This window comes from Cyprinodon tularosa, unplaced genomic scaffold, assembly GCF_016077235.1.
Source record: "Cyprinodon tularosa strain WSP-4 unplaced genomic scaffold, ASM1607723v1 ctg52, whole genome shotgun sequence".
NCBI classification, from domain to species: Eukaryota; Metazoa; Chordata; class Actinopteri; order Cyprinodontiformes; family Cyprinodontidae; genus Cyprinodon; species Cyprinodon tularosa.
Genome location: NW_024039252.1, coordinates 1,760,918 through 1,779,152, shown reverse-complemented (window position 1 = coordinate 1,779,152; position 18,235 = coordinate 1,760,918). Strand labels below are relative to the sequence as shown.

The 18,235-nt window shown below is 36.8% G+C and overlaps 1 protein-coding gene across 1 annotated transcript; it reads left to right on the top strand.

Moving 5' to 3' along the window:
- Positions 1-4,247: 4,247 nt before the first annotated feature.
- LOC119795717 (NAD-dependent protein deacylase sirtuin-5, mitochondrial-like) lies at positions 4,248-16,896 on the top strand. The gene is made up of 9 exons (XM_038303879.1): positions 4,248-4,394; positions 5,977-6,081; positions 7,050-7,183; positions 7,274-7,499; positions 12,293-12,380; positions 13,924-13,977; positions 15,459-15,582; positions 15,735-15,850; positions 16,015-16,896. The coding sequence occupies exons 2-9, from the start codon at positions 5,982-5,984 to the stop codon at positions 16,085-16,087; spliced, it is 915 nt and encodes a 304-aa protein (XP_038159807.1). The 5' UTR covers positions 4,248-4,394; positions 5,977-5,981; the 3' UTR covers positions 16,088-16,896.
- Positions 16,897-18,235: the final 1,339 nt, after the last annotated feature.

The window sequence follows — 18,235 nt, the reverse complement described above, 5'->3', positions numbered from 1 at the left end:
CTGGAAAAGAGGAATTCATGACATGGCTGCAGCCTGTCGAGAGTAAAGATGATTTCACCATGTTCTCTATCTATCCATATCTATCTATATATCTATCTATCCATATCTATCTATCTATCTATCTATCTATCTATCTATCTATATATATATATATATATATATATATATATATATATATATAAACTTGAGTCATGGAACTGTGCTTACAGCTCCTTATTTCATGTAAACTAATAACTTGTGTACATGATACTTGTTGATGGCATTAAAATTATTTCTAATAGCATTAAAAGAGCATTAAATTAGAGTTCCTCATTCCTGTATAAAACCTGTGAACGCTTAATTGAATCTGACATATTAAAAAAATCCCCATCATCATCCAGCAGATGTTCAGTTTCTGCCCAAATATTTTCTTTCTGTTGCCGATTTTTGTAACAGGGATAACTAGGATCATACATAGTTTGTATGAACTCTGTTTATTCTCTGCTTCCAAACTCATCATCTCTTCATCCATTCCTGCAATAAGAATTTTCTTTTAAAGTTGTGAGATTCACTCTAGAATCTCACAACTTCTTCCTGGTCTGTTGAAGCACCAATAGTCTGCATCCAATTATTTAATTAATTGCTCTTAGTTTTTGGGAATATATACAAACTATGCTCTAATTTCTAGATACCGATCTGTTTTTACTATAATTTAATTTGACAAACCGGGTCTTCTCTACATTCTTTTTTCTGTTTGGTGCGATTGCAATAGCGGGTCTTGATCTGGACGGACCGGAGGGGAGCAAAAAATAGCTCAGCTCCGTATTTTGACGGTGAAGGACGGAGAAGACGTACGTGGGCGGTGACGAGCGGAGGATGTGGAACAGCTCTCATTGATTTACATGACAGACAAGTACTCCGTACGTGAGCGGGGCGGAGCGCTGACGGAGTATGTGGAATCTGGGGGTAAAGGAGGACAAATACACGTCCGGCTGGGTGCAGCGCCGGACGCCGGACAGTGCAATGAAAATCCGGACTGTCCGCCCTAAAGCCGGACATCTGGCCACCCTATCTGCAGTCGAGCAACTTTGCGGGATATACGAACTCGAGGAAGAGAAGACGGGTGCACAACGCCACGCTAGCGGTAAATATATGTTCGATTACTGGTAGCTATGCTAAAAGCAGCCTAGCTTAGCTAGGCAAGCTAAAGACAACCTAGCCTAGCTATGTAAGCTAAAAGCAGCCTAGCCTAAAGCTTTATTAAAGTGTATTTTTTGTGATTCACAGGAAGCATTATGCCGTCTTAACAACTCGGAGACTAATTGCAGGCGCTATGAACCGGAGCAGGGGTAAGGTTTAAAGAATATGCTTTCATTCAGCGGTAAAAGGACATGGATACGGATGGATACCGACCATAGCTGTACTTTTTTTTTTTTTTTTCACAGACTACAGTCGCCTCACAATGAGGCGGTGACCTCCTATTTGCTCGGATTTGCACGATGTTGATAAAGACGACATTGTGTGTAAGTGAGTTGTTTTAATGTTTTCTCCTTCCTTGTTACTGTGACTTGCGTTTGATTTTTTTTTTTTATTCATACCACTCTCATTTAATTGTTTTCCAGCTGCCTGTAAGACATATTATGAGACGGTATGCAGGAGCTTCAGATACACGCTGCTAGCCAGCACGCTGCGTGCTGAGGCTATCTGCTCGGAGTCGGGCCAGAAGAAAGAGGGTAAGACTTTATTTGGTGACTATTTTTCAGGTGCATTGATAGATGTGTTGTGTCCATATGCAGTGCGCTGATTCATTGTTTTTTTTTCAGCTGCTGAAGGCGAGGCAGAGTGTGCTATCAGATGAGGAAGTGGAACTCTGTAAGTCCGCCACCGTCGACCTCATGTCCGACGAAGAAGATGGCGTCGTCGGCGGTGTCTCTGGATGGATTGTACGGTCGCCGCCATTTCGTAGGCCGGATCTCACTGAACTCTGTGTTAAGCTGCAGTCCCGGTTAGAAGCGATGCCGAAGTACAAGGCCACGCACAGTATGCGTCTGCACATCGGACCTGCCTCGGAGGGAATGCTGCCTGTTACCTCCAACCCGAGGAAGCAAACGGACCGTTCACGGAGTTGTAATTTTTAGATACATGTGTTTGGATATGCGTTGTATATAGTTGTGTGTGTGTTTTAATAAAGCTCTTTCTTTGCATAAACAGCTTCCTGGCAAATCTTCATTTCCTGTATAAATTAATTAATGTCCTTGATGGTAGCATAATAATTGTGTAGTAGTGTAGGATAACATAAATACACAGCATATGAATGAATAAATATATGAATGAATAAATATATGAATGAATAAATATATGAATATATATATATATGAATGAATAAATATATATATATATGAATAAATATATATATGTAAATATATATATGCCAACCAATCACGAGCGACTTTACTTGTTTAAAAAGAAGTGGTTCCGTCCAATACTCAGTAAGAAAATTAAAGCCTGGCGTGGCCACGTGTGGTTTTGCTGCCAATCACGAGCGATTTCATTTGTTTGAGAATAGTGGTTTCAGCCAATACTGAGTAGGTTATTCAAGCCAGACCTGGCCAGCCGCGCGGGTTTGCTGCATTCATATGCTAATTAGGGCCATTAGTACAGCTGATCGCTCTCCACATACGTCAGAGTCCGTTTCCGACAATTTGTGGCACGACAAACGCGGACAAGCACGGGTTGCAAATTGTCGGAAACTGACGAAAATCAGGCAGATCTGCGGGAGTTTACGGGGGTTTACAGGGACGAAAATCTCACTTTTCATGCAGTGAAAGGGCCAATAACACATTGGTGGAAAATGACGCAATTAGGCGACTTTTTACGTCCCCGAGGGGTCCTCGGTGATGCTATTTCATTACTGGAAGAACAGAAAGGGATTTAAAATAAAAGATAGTTTAGTCTCTAAAACAGACATGGCTATAGCTTGATGCTAACATGTTTGTTAGCTGTCAGAATTAATTTAGAATTCTGAGATAAAAGTCAGAAATCTGAGATTAAAGTAAGAATTCTGAGAAAAAAGTTAGAATTCTGAGATTAAAGTCAGAATTCTGAGATTTAAGTCAGAATTCTGAGAAAAAAGTCAGAAATCTGAGATTAAAGTCACAATTCTAAGAAAAAGTCAAAAATCTGAGATTAAAGTCAGAATTCTGAGAAAAAAGTCAGAAATCTGAGATTAAAGTCACAATTCTAAGAAAAAGTCAAAATTCTGAGATTTAAGTCAGAATTCTGAGAAAAAAGTCAGAAATCTGAGATTAAAGTCACAATTCTAAGAAAAAGTCAAAATTCCGAGATTTAAGTCAGAATTCTGAGAAAAAAGTCAGAATTCTGAGACTAAAGTCAGAATTTTGAGAAAAGTCAGAATTCTGAGATCAAAGTCAGAATTCTGAGAAAAAAGTCTGAATTTTGAGAACAGAGTCAGAATTCTGAGATTAAACTCAGATTCTGACTTTTTTCTCATATTATACTAAAATAAAAATTTAAAATCAGTTAACATTTTAAAAATTTTTCAGAGGCCCTACACCTCTTCCGTAAATAATAATATCATATCGATGATAGGATTATAATAATCATATTAATGCACACAGTACAAATAAATACATTTGTTGAGAACTTATTAAAAATAAGACTGTAAAAAACGTTCATTCTCTAATTGTTTGTAGATAACACCACGTTAAATCTATATTTAGAATCTAGCAGTTTAATGTATTTATGATTAGGTGTACAGGGAATATTTTCTTCTTTTTCTAAACATTATATATTCCTTCATATTTACTGTATTCACCACCAAAGTTCATTTTAAGTTAACTTTGTCCTTAAGGTTTATCAAAAAAAAAAAAATAAATAAATATAATAAATTAAAAAAGCAGTTAGGTTGAATTTTAGGGAAGAGATAAATAAATAAGGTTTAAATTAAGCTTAAGGAAAGCAATAGTCCCTCTGCGTTGGAGAGTTAATCAAAAAAGAACAACGGTTACTGATATCTATTTTTTTCTTATACTTCATATTTATATTTATCTTACCACTGTTACCTGTCATGTCCCGCACTTTATGTCAGTTTTTAAATGTCAGCCTTGTATATTTCTTGTATATTTGTATATTGCAGAGAGTAAACGTAATTTCATTTCCCTTGTATGTCTTTTACATATGTAGAAAATGACAATAAAAGCTGACTTGACTTGACTGCCGCCAGGGGGCGCACTAGCGTGAGGCATATTGCTAAAGCTGGCTTTACGACACCATCCTTGCTTTGCGGCTCCTTCTGATGATTGCAGGGACATAAGTAAACAATCCCAGCGTGTCTTACTGATCTGACAAAAAAAGGGAACTTTGTCTTTCGAGTTCAGTTCCATAAGACTTCACGTGTAAGTTCGTTGTAATTAAGCTCTTCTCATCTTCTTTTCTATCGATGCAAGCTAAGGTTACACGATTTTCTTTGCACTAACGACTGCTCTGTGAGGCAGTCACGTAATTCACGGTTTGGGGAAACCTTTGCTGTTCTCTTAGACACGACGACTGCTACTTTAAAACTTACTGGCATGTTTTATTTGAGATTATTTGTTTAAAAAAAACATTCAACTTAAAAAAAAAAGTACGCCGTGTAACGAATTATAAGCATTCAGAGACGGAAAGAAATGAAATGGTTGTTTTGTTTGGAGGGTTTGGCGTCCTGTTCAGCTTGTTTGACTTGGTTCAGGTTAAAAGGTGTGTCCTTTCGACTGATTTTCTCCCTTTTCTCTACAGTTAGGTATTAAGATAAGCAAACATGTGTCTTTGTCTGCACATTCCTTGCTTTATCGGTGTAAATAAATCCAGACTGTCTCTGTACTCATGACTGCAATGTAAATACAGCTTAATCTGAACTGCATTACCCCCTTTTTTCTACAATATCTTTAACTTTAACCGTTTTTAGGGCAAGTTAGCGTTTTTGATCGCTTGCATACACCTTACAAATAGAGTCCCCCTGTCCCTCAGTGAGATCTAGAAGCACTAGATCTATATCCTGCAAAGATCCTGCTACATGGCTGTACATCTTATTTTAGCATTTGACCAATTGGATGAGCCCTTCAATGCTATATTATATACTGGGAATTGAAAAAGTTAACAAGTCAAGAGGTAAAAAGCAATTTGAAAAGTTAAAAAGTAAAGTTAATCAGCCCAGTTAACAATTTTTATAAAATTTAGGTTTATATACAAAAAAATGGTAAGTGCCAGTATCAGCATTAATACTTCTAAGGTTATGTTGGACCAAAAAAATGTGTCTTTTTCACTCTCAGTGTTTTTCATGAATTTCTTATTGGAGCACTTTAAAAAAAAATGTTTAAACATATTTGGGCAAGTTGTCGTTTCTTGCTGTTTCGTTGATATAAATTTTTACCATGAAAATATCCATATTTTTTTAATGTTACAAAGGTAATAAGGTCTTGTCCTGGATTCTAATAACACTATTGGCTTGAAATTTGATCTTTAAAGTATTTCACAGAGTTCCTCATGAGCAGCAAAGTCATTCATTATTTAGTCGAGAGGTTAATTAAAGTAATTACAATCAATAACTTCAGTGAAATCATGATGGATTAAAAAAAATAATAATGTAACAAAATAATATAAAATAAAATAAAGTTGATAATGTTAGAAAACTGTATTTATTGATAGAAAAAATTATTTTAGATAGTGTGCTTAGCTTTTCCGTTTCCTTTTTTCTTTTTTTTTTTGCTTTGCTTCTCAGCATATAGATTCGGACTTACTATATAATATGTTTGATTTGTAAATATGTATTTAAAATTTCAATAAGAGGAGCAAAACAAGATTATTTGTTGTTCTTTAAGAAATGGTATTTAAACCTAAAAGGAAATTATGCAACCCTTAGAGACGTCTTGAACTGAATGTGAATAATAAAGGGAAATGTTTGAATGGAAATCTTATGTCATTTTTCTTCTGATCTTTTAGTGACGATGCTTCTCAAAACCCGAGCCGTCCTTCCACTTTGTCTTCGCATGTGCTCTACACATGTGACAACAGGACCGCTGATTGATTCAGGAAGACTCAGTTCAGGTAAAGCAAGAACTTTGCACATTATTTGGGAAACAGAGCACTACATAGACCCTATTCTTTTAGTCTTTATCAACAAAGAAAATGTAAAATTTTTGTGCGATATTAACAATAAGGCAGCAGCTAATGATAATTGTTTTAGTAATTGATGATTGTTATGATTAACTGAGCAATAAACATAAAAAATCGGCACATTCTGCAGATTTTTGCAAATTAATCTTATTTCATGAGTAATAGAAATGTGTGAATGTGTGAAATATATTTGGGTATTTACCAATCCTGACCTAAATCATGCATACTTTAATTACTCATATGGAATGAAATGAGCCATTTATTATTAATGATACGTGGGTTAGATCAACTTTAAGGGAAGCAGAGGTTTTCAGATTGCTAATATGAATTTTAGATGCTTGCTAAATATTGTAGTATTTGATTTTTGTCGGTTTTCTAACTGATTTCTGATATTAATACAGAACAGGGAGATCCCAACTAAAAAAGTAAAATTTCTTTAGTGAATACCTGAGCATTTGTAACAATGGATGCATCTCTAGTTAAGAAAAACAAACTCTTACATCATCATTTCAAAAGCATAGTCTTTTCTGCAAACGTAGATAATACATAGGACATAGTTACACACCATCTATCAAAAAAATTTGAAGCGCCAGAAATTTAAATTTAACCTTAATAAACACAGTGGTCTTTCTGCTGACATCTGTTGTTTTCTAAACAGTTCTTTCAGTGAAATACATCTTATATGGTTTTGAAGCATGAATGTATGGAAAACGAGCATTGGATGTGTTCTGCTGAAGTGTTGTAGCATCCAGGAAATGCTAATTGAGTTTCTGCAGTACTCACTTTTAAAGAAGATAAAGATTTTATTTTTTTTTGTTCCATTGTAAATTATGATCAAAACACTTTTGTGTTCATATCACAATCGAATGATTATTAATAAGTTTTTATTTGACTCTCAGACATGTCTGAATTCCGAAAGGCCTTTGCCAAAGCTAAGAATATAGCGATCATTACCGGTGCGGGTGTGAGCGCAGAGAGTGGAGTACCGACTTTCAGGGGAAAACATGAGAAGTGGAGAAAGTGGCATTCTCAGGTAAATTCCCAAACAAGCTGTTCGTACATGTTCATTGGTTCATGCGTGATTGTACGTTCTAAACTAGCCCGTGTGGATTTAACCTTCCAGGACCTTGCTTCTCCGGAGGCTTTTTCTCGTAACCCGTCTCGGGTTTGGGAGTTTTACCATTACAGACGGGAGCTTGTTTTGGACAAGAAACCCAGCGCCGTCCATTTGGCCATAGCGGAGTGCGAAGCTCGTCTGAAGAAGCAGGGACGCTCTGTGGTAGTTATTACCCAGTGCCAAGACGATTTGCACCGACAGGCAGGGTCAAAACATGTGCTCAAGATACACGGTGAGTGTTAGTGAGAATTCTATAGTAATGACATCTGTAAGGAACTGGTGGGCAATTCTTGAGATCATTTGTGCACATTTTGAATGAGCAAGACAAAATTTGGTTTTGAATCTTTCTGTTGTATGTTGATCCCTTTGCTGTTTTGGATTTGATGAGTGGAAGCACCTGATCACAATAATTGGTCATTTATTTGAAGAACATTTGGAAAGGAAATCAAAGCCTGTCACTTCTATTTAAATAACAAGTTTAAGGAATGAATAACATGGATATATCCACTGAAATAACCCATTTTCTGTTTGCTTGGTGAAAAAAGTTACCATAATTGTGTTGTGCACTTGGGACTTTTGGTCTGTCAGGTCTTTTTCCCCTGAACACATGCCCAAACAGCTGCATGTAAGGACAACGGATGAGGAGTGATTTCAAGCAGGATCTTCATCAAAGAGAAATCTCTGCACTATTATGGAGCCCATTAACAACAACTTCTAAGCCACAGTACACAAAAATCCAAGAAAGAATTTGCTCTATGCTTTGTTAAATGTTAAACTCAACTGACACATATGAAGAGATGTTTTAAAATAGTTCAAAACTTGTAAATCAATACTAAATAAGTTTGCCTCATGCATACCCTTCAGTATGGATCCCATGTTTAAAAAAACAAAGTTTTTCCTCAAGAATTTGAAATGAGGTTAAATGAGTTTTAAAACTGTAGAGTAACTACTTCAAAACTACCTCAAAGAGGCGGATAAACCATCATTTTTGATAAAATAATGTTTAAAGAATGATTTGCCAGAAATCAATTACCACTAAGATTATTGATGCCTAATATCATGGTCATTTAAAAAAAAAATAACAACACAGGTTAGGAAACCTTAAAGGAATAGTACACCCAAAACATGATTAGCCTTCATTTTCTACTCACCCCCATGCTGAACACTCTGGAGTACTTTTTTGATATCTCAAATGCATCTGGAGATCTGGGAGGCTTCTTGCTGTCTGCTGACATTCAAATAACGGAGGTCTATGGTGCCCGAGACAGAAAGGTCCATAGAAATCCACAAAAAACGTTTCAATATTCCTCCATACTGCTCGTCCAATGTATTCCAAGTGTCCTGAGTGGGTAGCATCCAGAATTTACTCGAAAAGAAGTCATTTAGAATGTTTTTAGAGCATAAACAGTAGTGTATAGGATTTCCTGAAAGCGCGCACATGCGCGCTCACGACGCTACGGAAGCCGGCAGACCAAACCAGCGCATTCAGCTCGGCAAAGAACTCATGCTCTTCCTCAACACTGAAGTCCTCAGACATTTTTCTTTCGTTGTTTCTTTCTTTGCACAGGTAAACAGCACATTTCTTCTTCTACGCTTGCGTTATTGGCAGAGCAGACGCTGAATGCGCACTTTCATCTGGCTTGGTCTGCCGGCTTCCGTAGCGTCGTGAGCGCGCATGTGCGCGCTTTCAGGAAATCCTATACACTACTGTTTATGCTCTAAAAACATTCTAAATGACTTCATTTCGAGTAAATTCTGGATGCTACCCACTCAGGAATCTTGGAATACATTGGACGAGCAGTATGGAGGAATATTGACACGTTTTTTGTGGGCTTTTATGGACCTTTCTGTCTCGGTCACCATAGACCTCCATTATTTGAATGTCAGCAGACAGCAAGAAGCCTCCCAGATCTCCAGATGCATTTGAGATATCAAAAAAGTACTCCAGAGTGTTGTTCAGCATGGGGGTGAGTAGAAAATGAAGGCTAATCATGTTTTGGGTGTACTATTCCTTTAAACTTATGGGAGGCGCACCTAATTGATGGACTAGCTGTGTTATAGACAATGAGGCTAATGGGAAACCAGTATTAAATTGAAATTTACTGATTCACGTTGTTTCACCTCCGATTCTTGATCTAGATGTCTACAGATCCTGAAACTTCTTATACCAAAGATCTGTTTGCTTTAATGTTATCATCTTTCTGCTGATTTTTATTTGTCAGAGGCTGTCATAAACTCTTCTTTACCACCAAGTATGATATCTCTGAGTGGACATGCAGTTTCCACTGGGAATGGCTCACAGGCGCCACAGTCTCAGCAGAGACTCCCAGACTTCCTTTTCCACAGACACCTCCTTTAGCTGTGCTGGGTGGAGCCAGAGGCGCTCCCAGGCCAGAAGAGTGACATAAGCCCCTTTTCCACTGAAAGCTCTGGGATTTAAATCCCCAGGATTAGTGTTACCCAGGTAATAGGAATCCTGGGTAATTCATCTGTGTGACTTCCATTACTCTGAAAGTCCAGTAACAATAATCCTGAGAGAAACCGCACTGCACCTACTGTCCTGCGGGTGGTGCTAATAGGATAATAAGAACATACAATGGTTCTCTGTTTGCCAACCCTTCTATAAGAAAATACCTTAAAATTTTCATTTGACTTTAAAATCAACCTGTATTAATTACTTCATTTAAAATAACTCTTAAAAAATAATTTACACTGTTTTTTTATTATAATAATAATCCATAAATCTCTTGATTTCTAAAGCACAAAGAGAAAACATTATTTTTGTCAAAATGTTATTTATTAAGCTTTGACCACATGTTCTCCAAGACATATATTTATATTAAATAGAAACTCTAGGCAATGGATTCCATGAAGGAAGGAACCCTACAAGCCAATTCATAATCTCCCCTCTGCAGCTGTGTCAGCATAGAACCATGAAAAATAAACAAATGTGTATTTATACATGTATAGAAATGGTTTCCCTCTGCTAAATTAGGTTAACATGAAAAGGCAGTTGAAAGAGAATGTATATTTTCTTTTTCTACAAGGAAAAGTAAAAGTCCTCCATCAGATCATTACTCTATTGCTCTAAATATATTTTTTAAGGATGGAGAAACTCTTTAGAATTAATACCTACATTACCTTACAATGTCAAAACTTTCTAGTCACAATTATTACATGTTATATTCTGGCACCCCAGTTTTTACTCCATTATCACTTTATGTTCTCTTTCAGTCACTACTGACAAATACAGAGAGCAGGAAAGTCCTGAGACCCTGGCTTTCTCTTGGGATTCCCACTGCTTCTACCACCGGGTTAGCTTGGCTAGCCTAGCAGCCAGCCTGGACCATCAGAGTGACTCTGTCACTCTAAAAACATATTCAAAAGTACAATAATAATCTTGATCCACTGACTATACAGATAAAGTTTTGAGGTGTACTTTGTTGCTCTAAAACATTTTCAAAAGTTTTTTTGTGAGAAGCTTAAAGGGGAACGCCGTTTTTTTACATTTGGCCCTTGATTTTACATTATTACTTCATCTTTTACTCACCCATATGAGTTTTGTGTCATTTTGAGCTGTTCCGAAGATATTCCGTTGGGTTATATCCAAGTAACGTCTTCCTATGGGCAAACGACTTCAAGGCACATACTTTGAGTGGAATATCATCAGAACAGTTTCAAATGACACAAAAGTTATATGGGTGAGTGGAACATGATGTAATAACTTAAAATCAAGGGCCAAATATAAAAAAAAAAACGAAATTCCCCTTTAAGGCTTGAACAACAACAGTCTTACTCTTAACTTCATCGTTTACTTCCACCGCTGGTGGGATAAAGCACAGTGGCCGTACCCAATGCCACCCTTCAAAAGCCCAGAAAGCATCGAGTCTAGAGAAGGACCAAAGCTCCAGTAAAGTAAAACCCCTGGAAAGTGATTTCACCCATGTAAATGTGTATGGAAATGCTAGCCTGGCTTTCAAAAGCCCAATGTTTTGGATGGCAATAGAATAGGGACTATAGTCCCTCCAGTGTGTCCTGGGCTTCCTCCCATTGGGACGTGCCTTGAAGTCCCAGAGAGGCGTTCCAGGGGGCAACTGAAAAATATGTCTGAGCCACCTCAGCTGACTCCTTGATGTTTAGAAGTGCCTCTGCCCTGAGCCTCTCCCTGAGCTTGTATCGGAGAACTTGTTCTTTCTGTCATTATCCAGATTTCATGACCTAGGCATAGATGGGAATTAGCCAGCAATTCAAGAGCTTTGCTTTTTCTCTGAGCGCTCTTATCTACACAGACCGGTGCAGTGTTCACATTATATTGACAGTCTCACAAATCTATTTATCAGTCTCCTGCTCTATTCTCACCTCACTCGTGATCAGGACCCCAAGATTCTTGAACTCCTACACATGAGGAAGGAATTCTCCTCATACTTGAAGGAGACAAGATACCTTATTCCTTTCAAGAACCCCTGCCTTGGACTTGGAAGAGCTGATTCCAATCTCCTGCTCCTCTTCTACAGAGACCAGATAGCCCCTAGTAAATTTCTCTCGACTCCATACTCTTGGAGCACCTCCCACAGGGCACCACGAGGGACATGGTTTAATGTTTTCTCCAGGTCCACAATGCATGTGTGGACCGGTTGATCAATCTCAGATATGCCCTGTAGAGGGTGTAGAGCTGGTCCATTGTTTCACAGCCTCAACCTCTTAACAATACCCATTGGTCCTGTCTTAATTATAACTTAATTTAGCAAAGATGGGGAACAAACCCTTGAGGTCGATCTAACGTTCTGTTCGATCTAAAGCTGTTCCTGTTGCTTTAGGCGGCTTCTTTAGGTGAGAGCCGCTCTACCCTTCATGTTAAAGTGATGGAGCTGCTGCCTGACAGAGAAGTTTTCTTCTTGGGTTGGGGACTACTTGAGTTTGGGTTAGGTATGGATATGTGTTGGTAATGGGTCTGGGTTATGCCTTAGAAAATGAATGGAAATTATTGGAAAGGCACTGTAAGCATAACAGGACTTTGTGTTATAGGCAGTCTGCTGGAGACTCGCTGTATGAGTTGTGGACAAGTGACTGTGAACAAGCAAAGCCCCATATGTGCCGCCCTAAAGGGGAAAGGGTAAGTATATATATAAATGTTTATATACTTATATTTAGGGCTGCTACAACGAATTGATAAAATCGATAAAATCGACTTTTAAAAGCGTTGGCAACGAATTTCATAATCGATTAGTTGTGTCGCGCGATTAATGCGTCATCCGCCGCCGCCGTCATCACATCCACTTGACTGAAACGGGGGAAGAAAAAAAAATACGGCAGAGCGAGTCAGCGCCGCAGGTGCAGTGTTGCCAACTCAGCGACTTTTCAGACCCCTCCAGCGAATATTTTTCAAAAAAGCGACTAGCGACAAATCTGGCGACTTTTTACGGTGTCACTGGCGGCTTTTGGAGACTCATGTGAAAGCATGTATTGTTCCTACTCTGCCGTGGGGTGCCTCCCCCATCCCAACCCCGTTCTCCCTCTCAGCGCTTTAGTCAGAGCCGCAGGATGTTTACCCTCAGCGTCCAGACTGCAAATGTAGCGCGCATGCGTGGGGATTGACGGCGCAAATTGATCACAATAATTAAAATAGCCTGCGCTTTGTAAAGTGAAAAAGGTCGTAACATGCAACTTTTGTAAAAACAAATTAACATGGCACGGAACCACCATGTTTGTTTGGTTTTAAAGTGGGGAAACGTAACGTTAGTTTCTCAGGTAGCTCATCTGATGCTTTCCTTACCTTGTTAGTAGGTTACAGACAGTGATAAGGTTGGCTACTTATTTTACTTTTAATTTCATTTGAATTAGCTTAAGCAGCGTTTATATTTTCTTTATAAATAAATTAACTTGCAAATTCTGAGGGCAAGGCTTTTAAAGTTTAAATCTTCTGGCAAAGATAAAGTAAAGAAGATCCTGCAATTTATGGAAGTAAAGCAGAATAAAATCCAGCAAGATTAGTAATATGACAATTAATTATATGCCACATTCCCATGTAAATATCTGTCTTTGGAGGATGTGTTTTTTAGCACCCCTAGTTCTCTCATTTTTATTCCAAATACAATTTATAATTTGAATCACAGGGCTATTTTTATCTCTATGGTTCAGTATTTTCTCAAGTAGCAACTTTAACTGCTATACTTTCCTGTCTTAAAAGGCAGAACTCTTCTAGTCTAAAAAAACCTCATTTGTTGAAATGGGGGGACCTATTGTTTGAACCCCTTAGGGGCTTTTAAAAACAAAAATGTCTTTTTTGCGCTTTATGAAACAAAGTACCCTATATTTTGTGGATGTACAGCTACATTTCTCATGTAAGTTTGCGTAGTTTTAACACAAACATTTATTTTTCATATTGCACCAGTACAGTTAATGAGCAACCTGTACTTGTGTGCTTGTTTCTTCTGTCTAAAATGTTTATTTTGGAATAAAGAGGTTAATATAAAAAATATTTTTTTGTCCGATTCATCGATTAATCGAAAAAATAATTGGCCGATTCATCGATTTTTAAAATAATCGTTAATTGCAGCCCTACTTATATTACATAAATGTAAATATATCACATGCATTCTACAGAATTTGTAGTCTGATCCTTTCTGTTCGACTTTGCACAATTTGCTTATTTCCAGAGCACCTGGCGCAGATGTTCCTGAAACACAAATTCCTGTAGATAAACTGCCAAGGTAGGAATTATCTACAAATCTTATCAATAACACTGGACACAAAAAAAATCCTGAACTTTTCTTTTTTTGTTGTTTTTTTTAAACCTATTTATATAAAGAGTGGTTGAATTTTTCTAATCTCTTTGATTTGTACATTTCCACAGAAAAAAAAATTAAGTTCCAAACCTTTAAGTTGGTTAAAATGTTGCTGTAATATAAAACAAATAGAAACACAAAAATACAATTATTTGTATATCAGATGTTGTAGAAAAGCACTTATAGAATAGCTTCAGAATTATTCTTTTTGCTCATTCCTCTGACGCTCCTTCCCTGCTCCCTTTTTGAGTTCACTGTCTAATTTGACCAGAATGCTCTCAGATGAACTCAAAACATCTTTAAAGACAACAATATCTGTTAACACTCTTCATTTGGGAAGCATAGTCTCAGAGTGGTCATCATTTTTGTTCAAATGTTCATGTGGAGGATGTGTTAAAACCTTGAAGCAATCAGATTTTTACGTGTATCATTAAGCCTGACAGATTTGACCACAGAAAGGTTAATGTGAGACTTTGTTTTATGTTTCTGCCTATTTTAAATTCTATTTTCAGCTATTGCCTTTTTTATTATTATATTAGCTAAATGTCACTTATTACTTGTGATTATAGTAAACAGTGGATCAAATGCATATGCATTGTACCTATAACACAGTAAACACAATAAAGTAAAAGACATGTTACAGGCTGCCGGTAAACAAACTTCATTCTCTAACAGTCCTCTTTTTTTTTAGTTTGCACCTTTGCTTTGCTACATTTGTTACTATGTGTCATTTTCACTGTATCACTCTGTACAGAGTAGTCTATAATAAGACGACCGTAAGGACAATGAGATAAACTTGCTAAAGAGTCTGAGATGTTGGCTATTACAAAAAGCCCTAAACTAATAAGGTGTAACTCACCCCGATGTAAAAGCATAGCCTCGTTCTCTGTGGATATCTTTGCTTCACCTCCTCCTCACCTGTCTTTCTTTATTCTCTCTCTTTTTTATTACATTTAGTTTCTGTCTATTTTTCCATCTCATTATTCAAGGAGATTGCATATCCTTTGCACTAAGGATGTTCTATTGCTGACAGGACACATTACAAAAGTCTGAAAAATACTGCACAATGAAACAAATTTAAATAAAAACATTTTTTAAAATCCCAACTAGCATTTAAATGCCCCCCTAGCCCATGTTTATACAGTATGTTTACAAAAATAAGTTGTTTTTGGGGTCCCACTTTAAACTGAGAGATAACTAATTGAACTTGTCCACTAGGGGGCAATGGTGTGCTTTGAAGGGTTAAATGCTGCTTTGGTTGTATAGTTAGCCCTAAATGTGAATGAGTTTTGGTTTCTCAGCTGTCTTCACCCTTAGATTATATTTTTTAGTACACTATTACCAATAGTGCGACCTTTTTTTCTTATAATTCAATCTGTTCAAAGTTCTGTTATCATCCTATAAAGATGCGAGGAGAGAGACTGCCATGGTCTTCTTAGGCCCAACGTCGTCTTCTTTGGAGAAACTCTGGACTCGCATATTCTGACCAAGGTAGAAAAGGAAATGGAAATCTGTGATCTCTGCCTGGTGGTAAGTTCTCTGTAATCTAATTAAAATGACATGCATTTCTGTTCAGTAAAAATTTATTTTAGAACTGTTTTTCTAGAGCTAAACCTGAATTTAAATTTTTGGGAAATCTGAAATTGACACGGGGGTCATTGCTCCCTGTTGTTTGCATGCAGGTGGGGACATCATCCATTGTTTACCCTGCAGCCATGTTTGGTCCCCGGGTTGCTTCCAGGGGTGTTCCTGTGGCAGAATTTAACATGAATACAACACCAAAAACTGAATATTTCACGTGAGTTAATTAAATAAATGAATTATTAAAAGATTTTTTAAAAAGCATTTTCTGCATTGTGTTGCTAACTTTAAAAGAGGCCCAAAATATGGAGAAATATCATCAATGGTCCTCAGGTTTCTAACATTTGTGTTTTCTTTTCTTCTTTGTTTAATGGGAACCAGGTACCATTTCCAGGGTCCATGTGGAACCACGTTGCCTCCAGCTCTCGCACCACATGAGTCAGAGGAGTTGTAAAAATAATAGCTTGATTTTCTTGATCAAAGTTGGCGGTGTCTTCTACTTTATCATAAAATCCAAACCTGCTGGAGTTCATCCAACTTTATCAAACAGAAAAATGCCCCAAACTCTTTCTTTTTATAGTGTTATTGATTTCATAATAATTGTAGATCTTGATTACTAATTGGAATTAGATCAGAGTGGAAGTTTCAAACCAACATTCCCGTCTTAAAACAAAGCTGAAAAAAATCTAAGTTCACTCTGAAAGGGAATGTGCTATGCATTAAATAATATTCCATATTCAGATTAGATCTTTGGATGATATTTATTTGCCATTGGACAGTATTCCTCTGTTCCTTCACTATCTAATGAAGAGATGTACAGACATACTCTTGTGCCTTTTCAAACTGTTTATTCAATTTTGACCAAATTTTTGCTGTGAACCTCAAGTGCAAATGAAGCAATGTTACAGAGTTTTAGTCAAGTGTTTAGTTTACTTAAAAGAGTAGAGGGTAAAGCAGAATAATAGACTTCTGACTGTTCATTTGTTTTTATGTGATGTCTGAAGTCATCTGGTTACATGCATAATGTATTCAAAGGACAATAGGTGAATTTTTATATTTTACAATTTTCTAAATCATGTATATGTCATAAAACAGTGAGGATTCTTTTTTTTAAAACCAAAAGCAATAATAAAAAGAACATTACATTTTAAAAAAGGCTTTATTGTCTACAAACTAAACGCACAGCTCTTTTTCTTGATGTTACAACCTCTCATGTATTTACACAAAGCATTATTATTAAAATTCTTCAATGTTTTATCCTGATTTGGTGGGCTTTCATTTTCTCTCCTGCTTCAGTGGACCATAGCCCTGCATGTAAAAAATGAACAGTAGAGGGAAGCAAACAGCTTTTTTAGAATTATACTTTCTCTGATGAACATTGTACAGTCTTGTATAAAGCATTTTACTGGTACATTGGCACCAAAAAGGAGGGTTTATCTCTAATTTTACAACCAAGAAGCATTATAAAGTATATTGTTTTTTGTTTAATATTTTTTATAGTTTCATATTCTATATGCCTGTCTAAATGCCTGTCATGGTTTGCACCAAGGGTTAGAAACCCTCACCTATAAATAGAACTGAAAGGTTATTGGAAGGTTATGTGCATTAGAAAGATATAATAAAGCTCTTTCTCCAAGAGGGCTGTTTATTTATTTATTTTTTGTTTATTCTAATTAATAGGTCTGCTCAAAGAATGGGGGGTATGCAGGTATACAGCAGCCCCTTATATTAATAAGGAAAGCCTTGATGTGTTTGTTAGGATTGATAGATCTGTGAAAGAACTGCTGAATAGATCTGACAATATTCCATTTTGAGGCCTATAGTGAATGTTTGGTATCAACAGGGGGGAGTGTCTTTACAAGCATCAGGAAAACAATATGACTGAAACAGTCGTTCATCCTTCATGTATGACTTTTCGTTTCGTATGCAGACTGGCAGAAGTGTCAGCTCAAAGCAGATAAAGCTGGTTGAGCCTCCATGAATTTAACACAATTCCATAGTGAGGCCAAACTGTTAGACAGCACATGTGAGTACCTCTATAGGAAAACACAGCTTACTCTGCCAGTTTGGCGAAGCGGTATATCTTTTACTGCACAGGCTGTACTTTCATATCACAAACTGTTTGACTGTCACAACATTCAATTTTATAACATTTAAACAATCTTATCTTGCATAAATTGTTCTGTTTTTTGGCTTTAAAAGATATTTCTTAGTTATTAAAAACTGATTGAATGGGTTCATGTGGTTTACCTTAAGTATTTGATGATCTGAAGCCACATCTGTACTGTCACCTCATTAGCAAAAAATTTTGGCACACTAATGTTCCAGAGAATATTCCTCTCTTAACATGTTGCTATGAAGGTTTTTCTTTTTTTTCTTGATCATGGGAAAAAATAGCGATACTATAATCACCATTACTTGTGGTTGCATTTGTACATCAAAACCAAATTAATCCATCCTATTGGGCATTAATTCCCAAAGTTGTGGTTTTAACCCCAACCTGGGGATCTTGATCAAACAGTAAGAAGTCATTAGGTTCAACTACAGAAATTAAGATAAATACTTGTGTTAAAGATACTAAATATATAAAAGCATTGTTAAT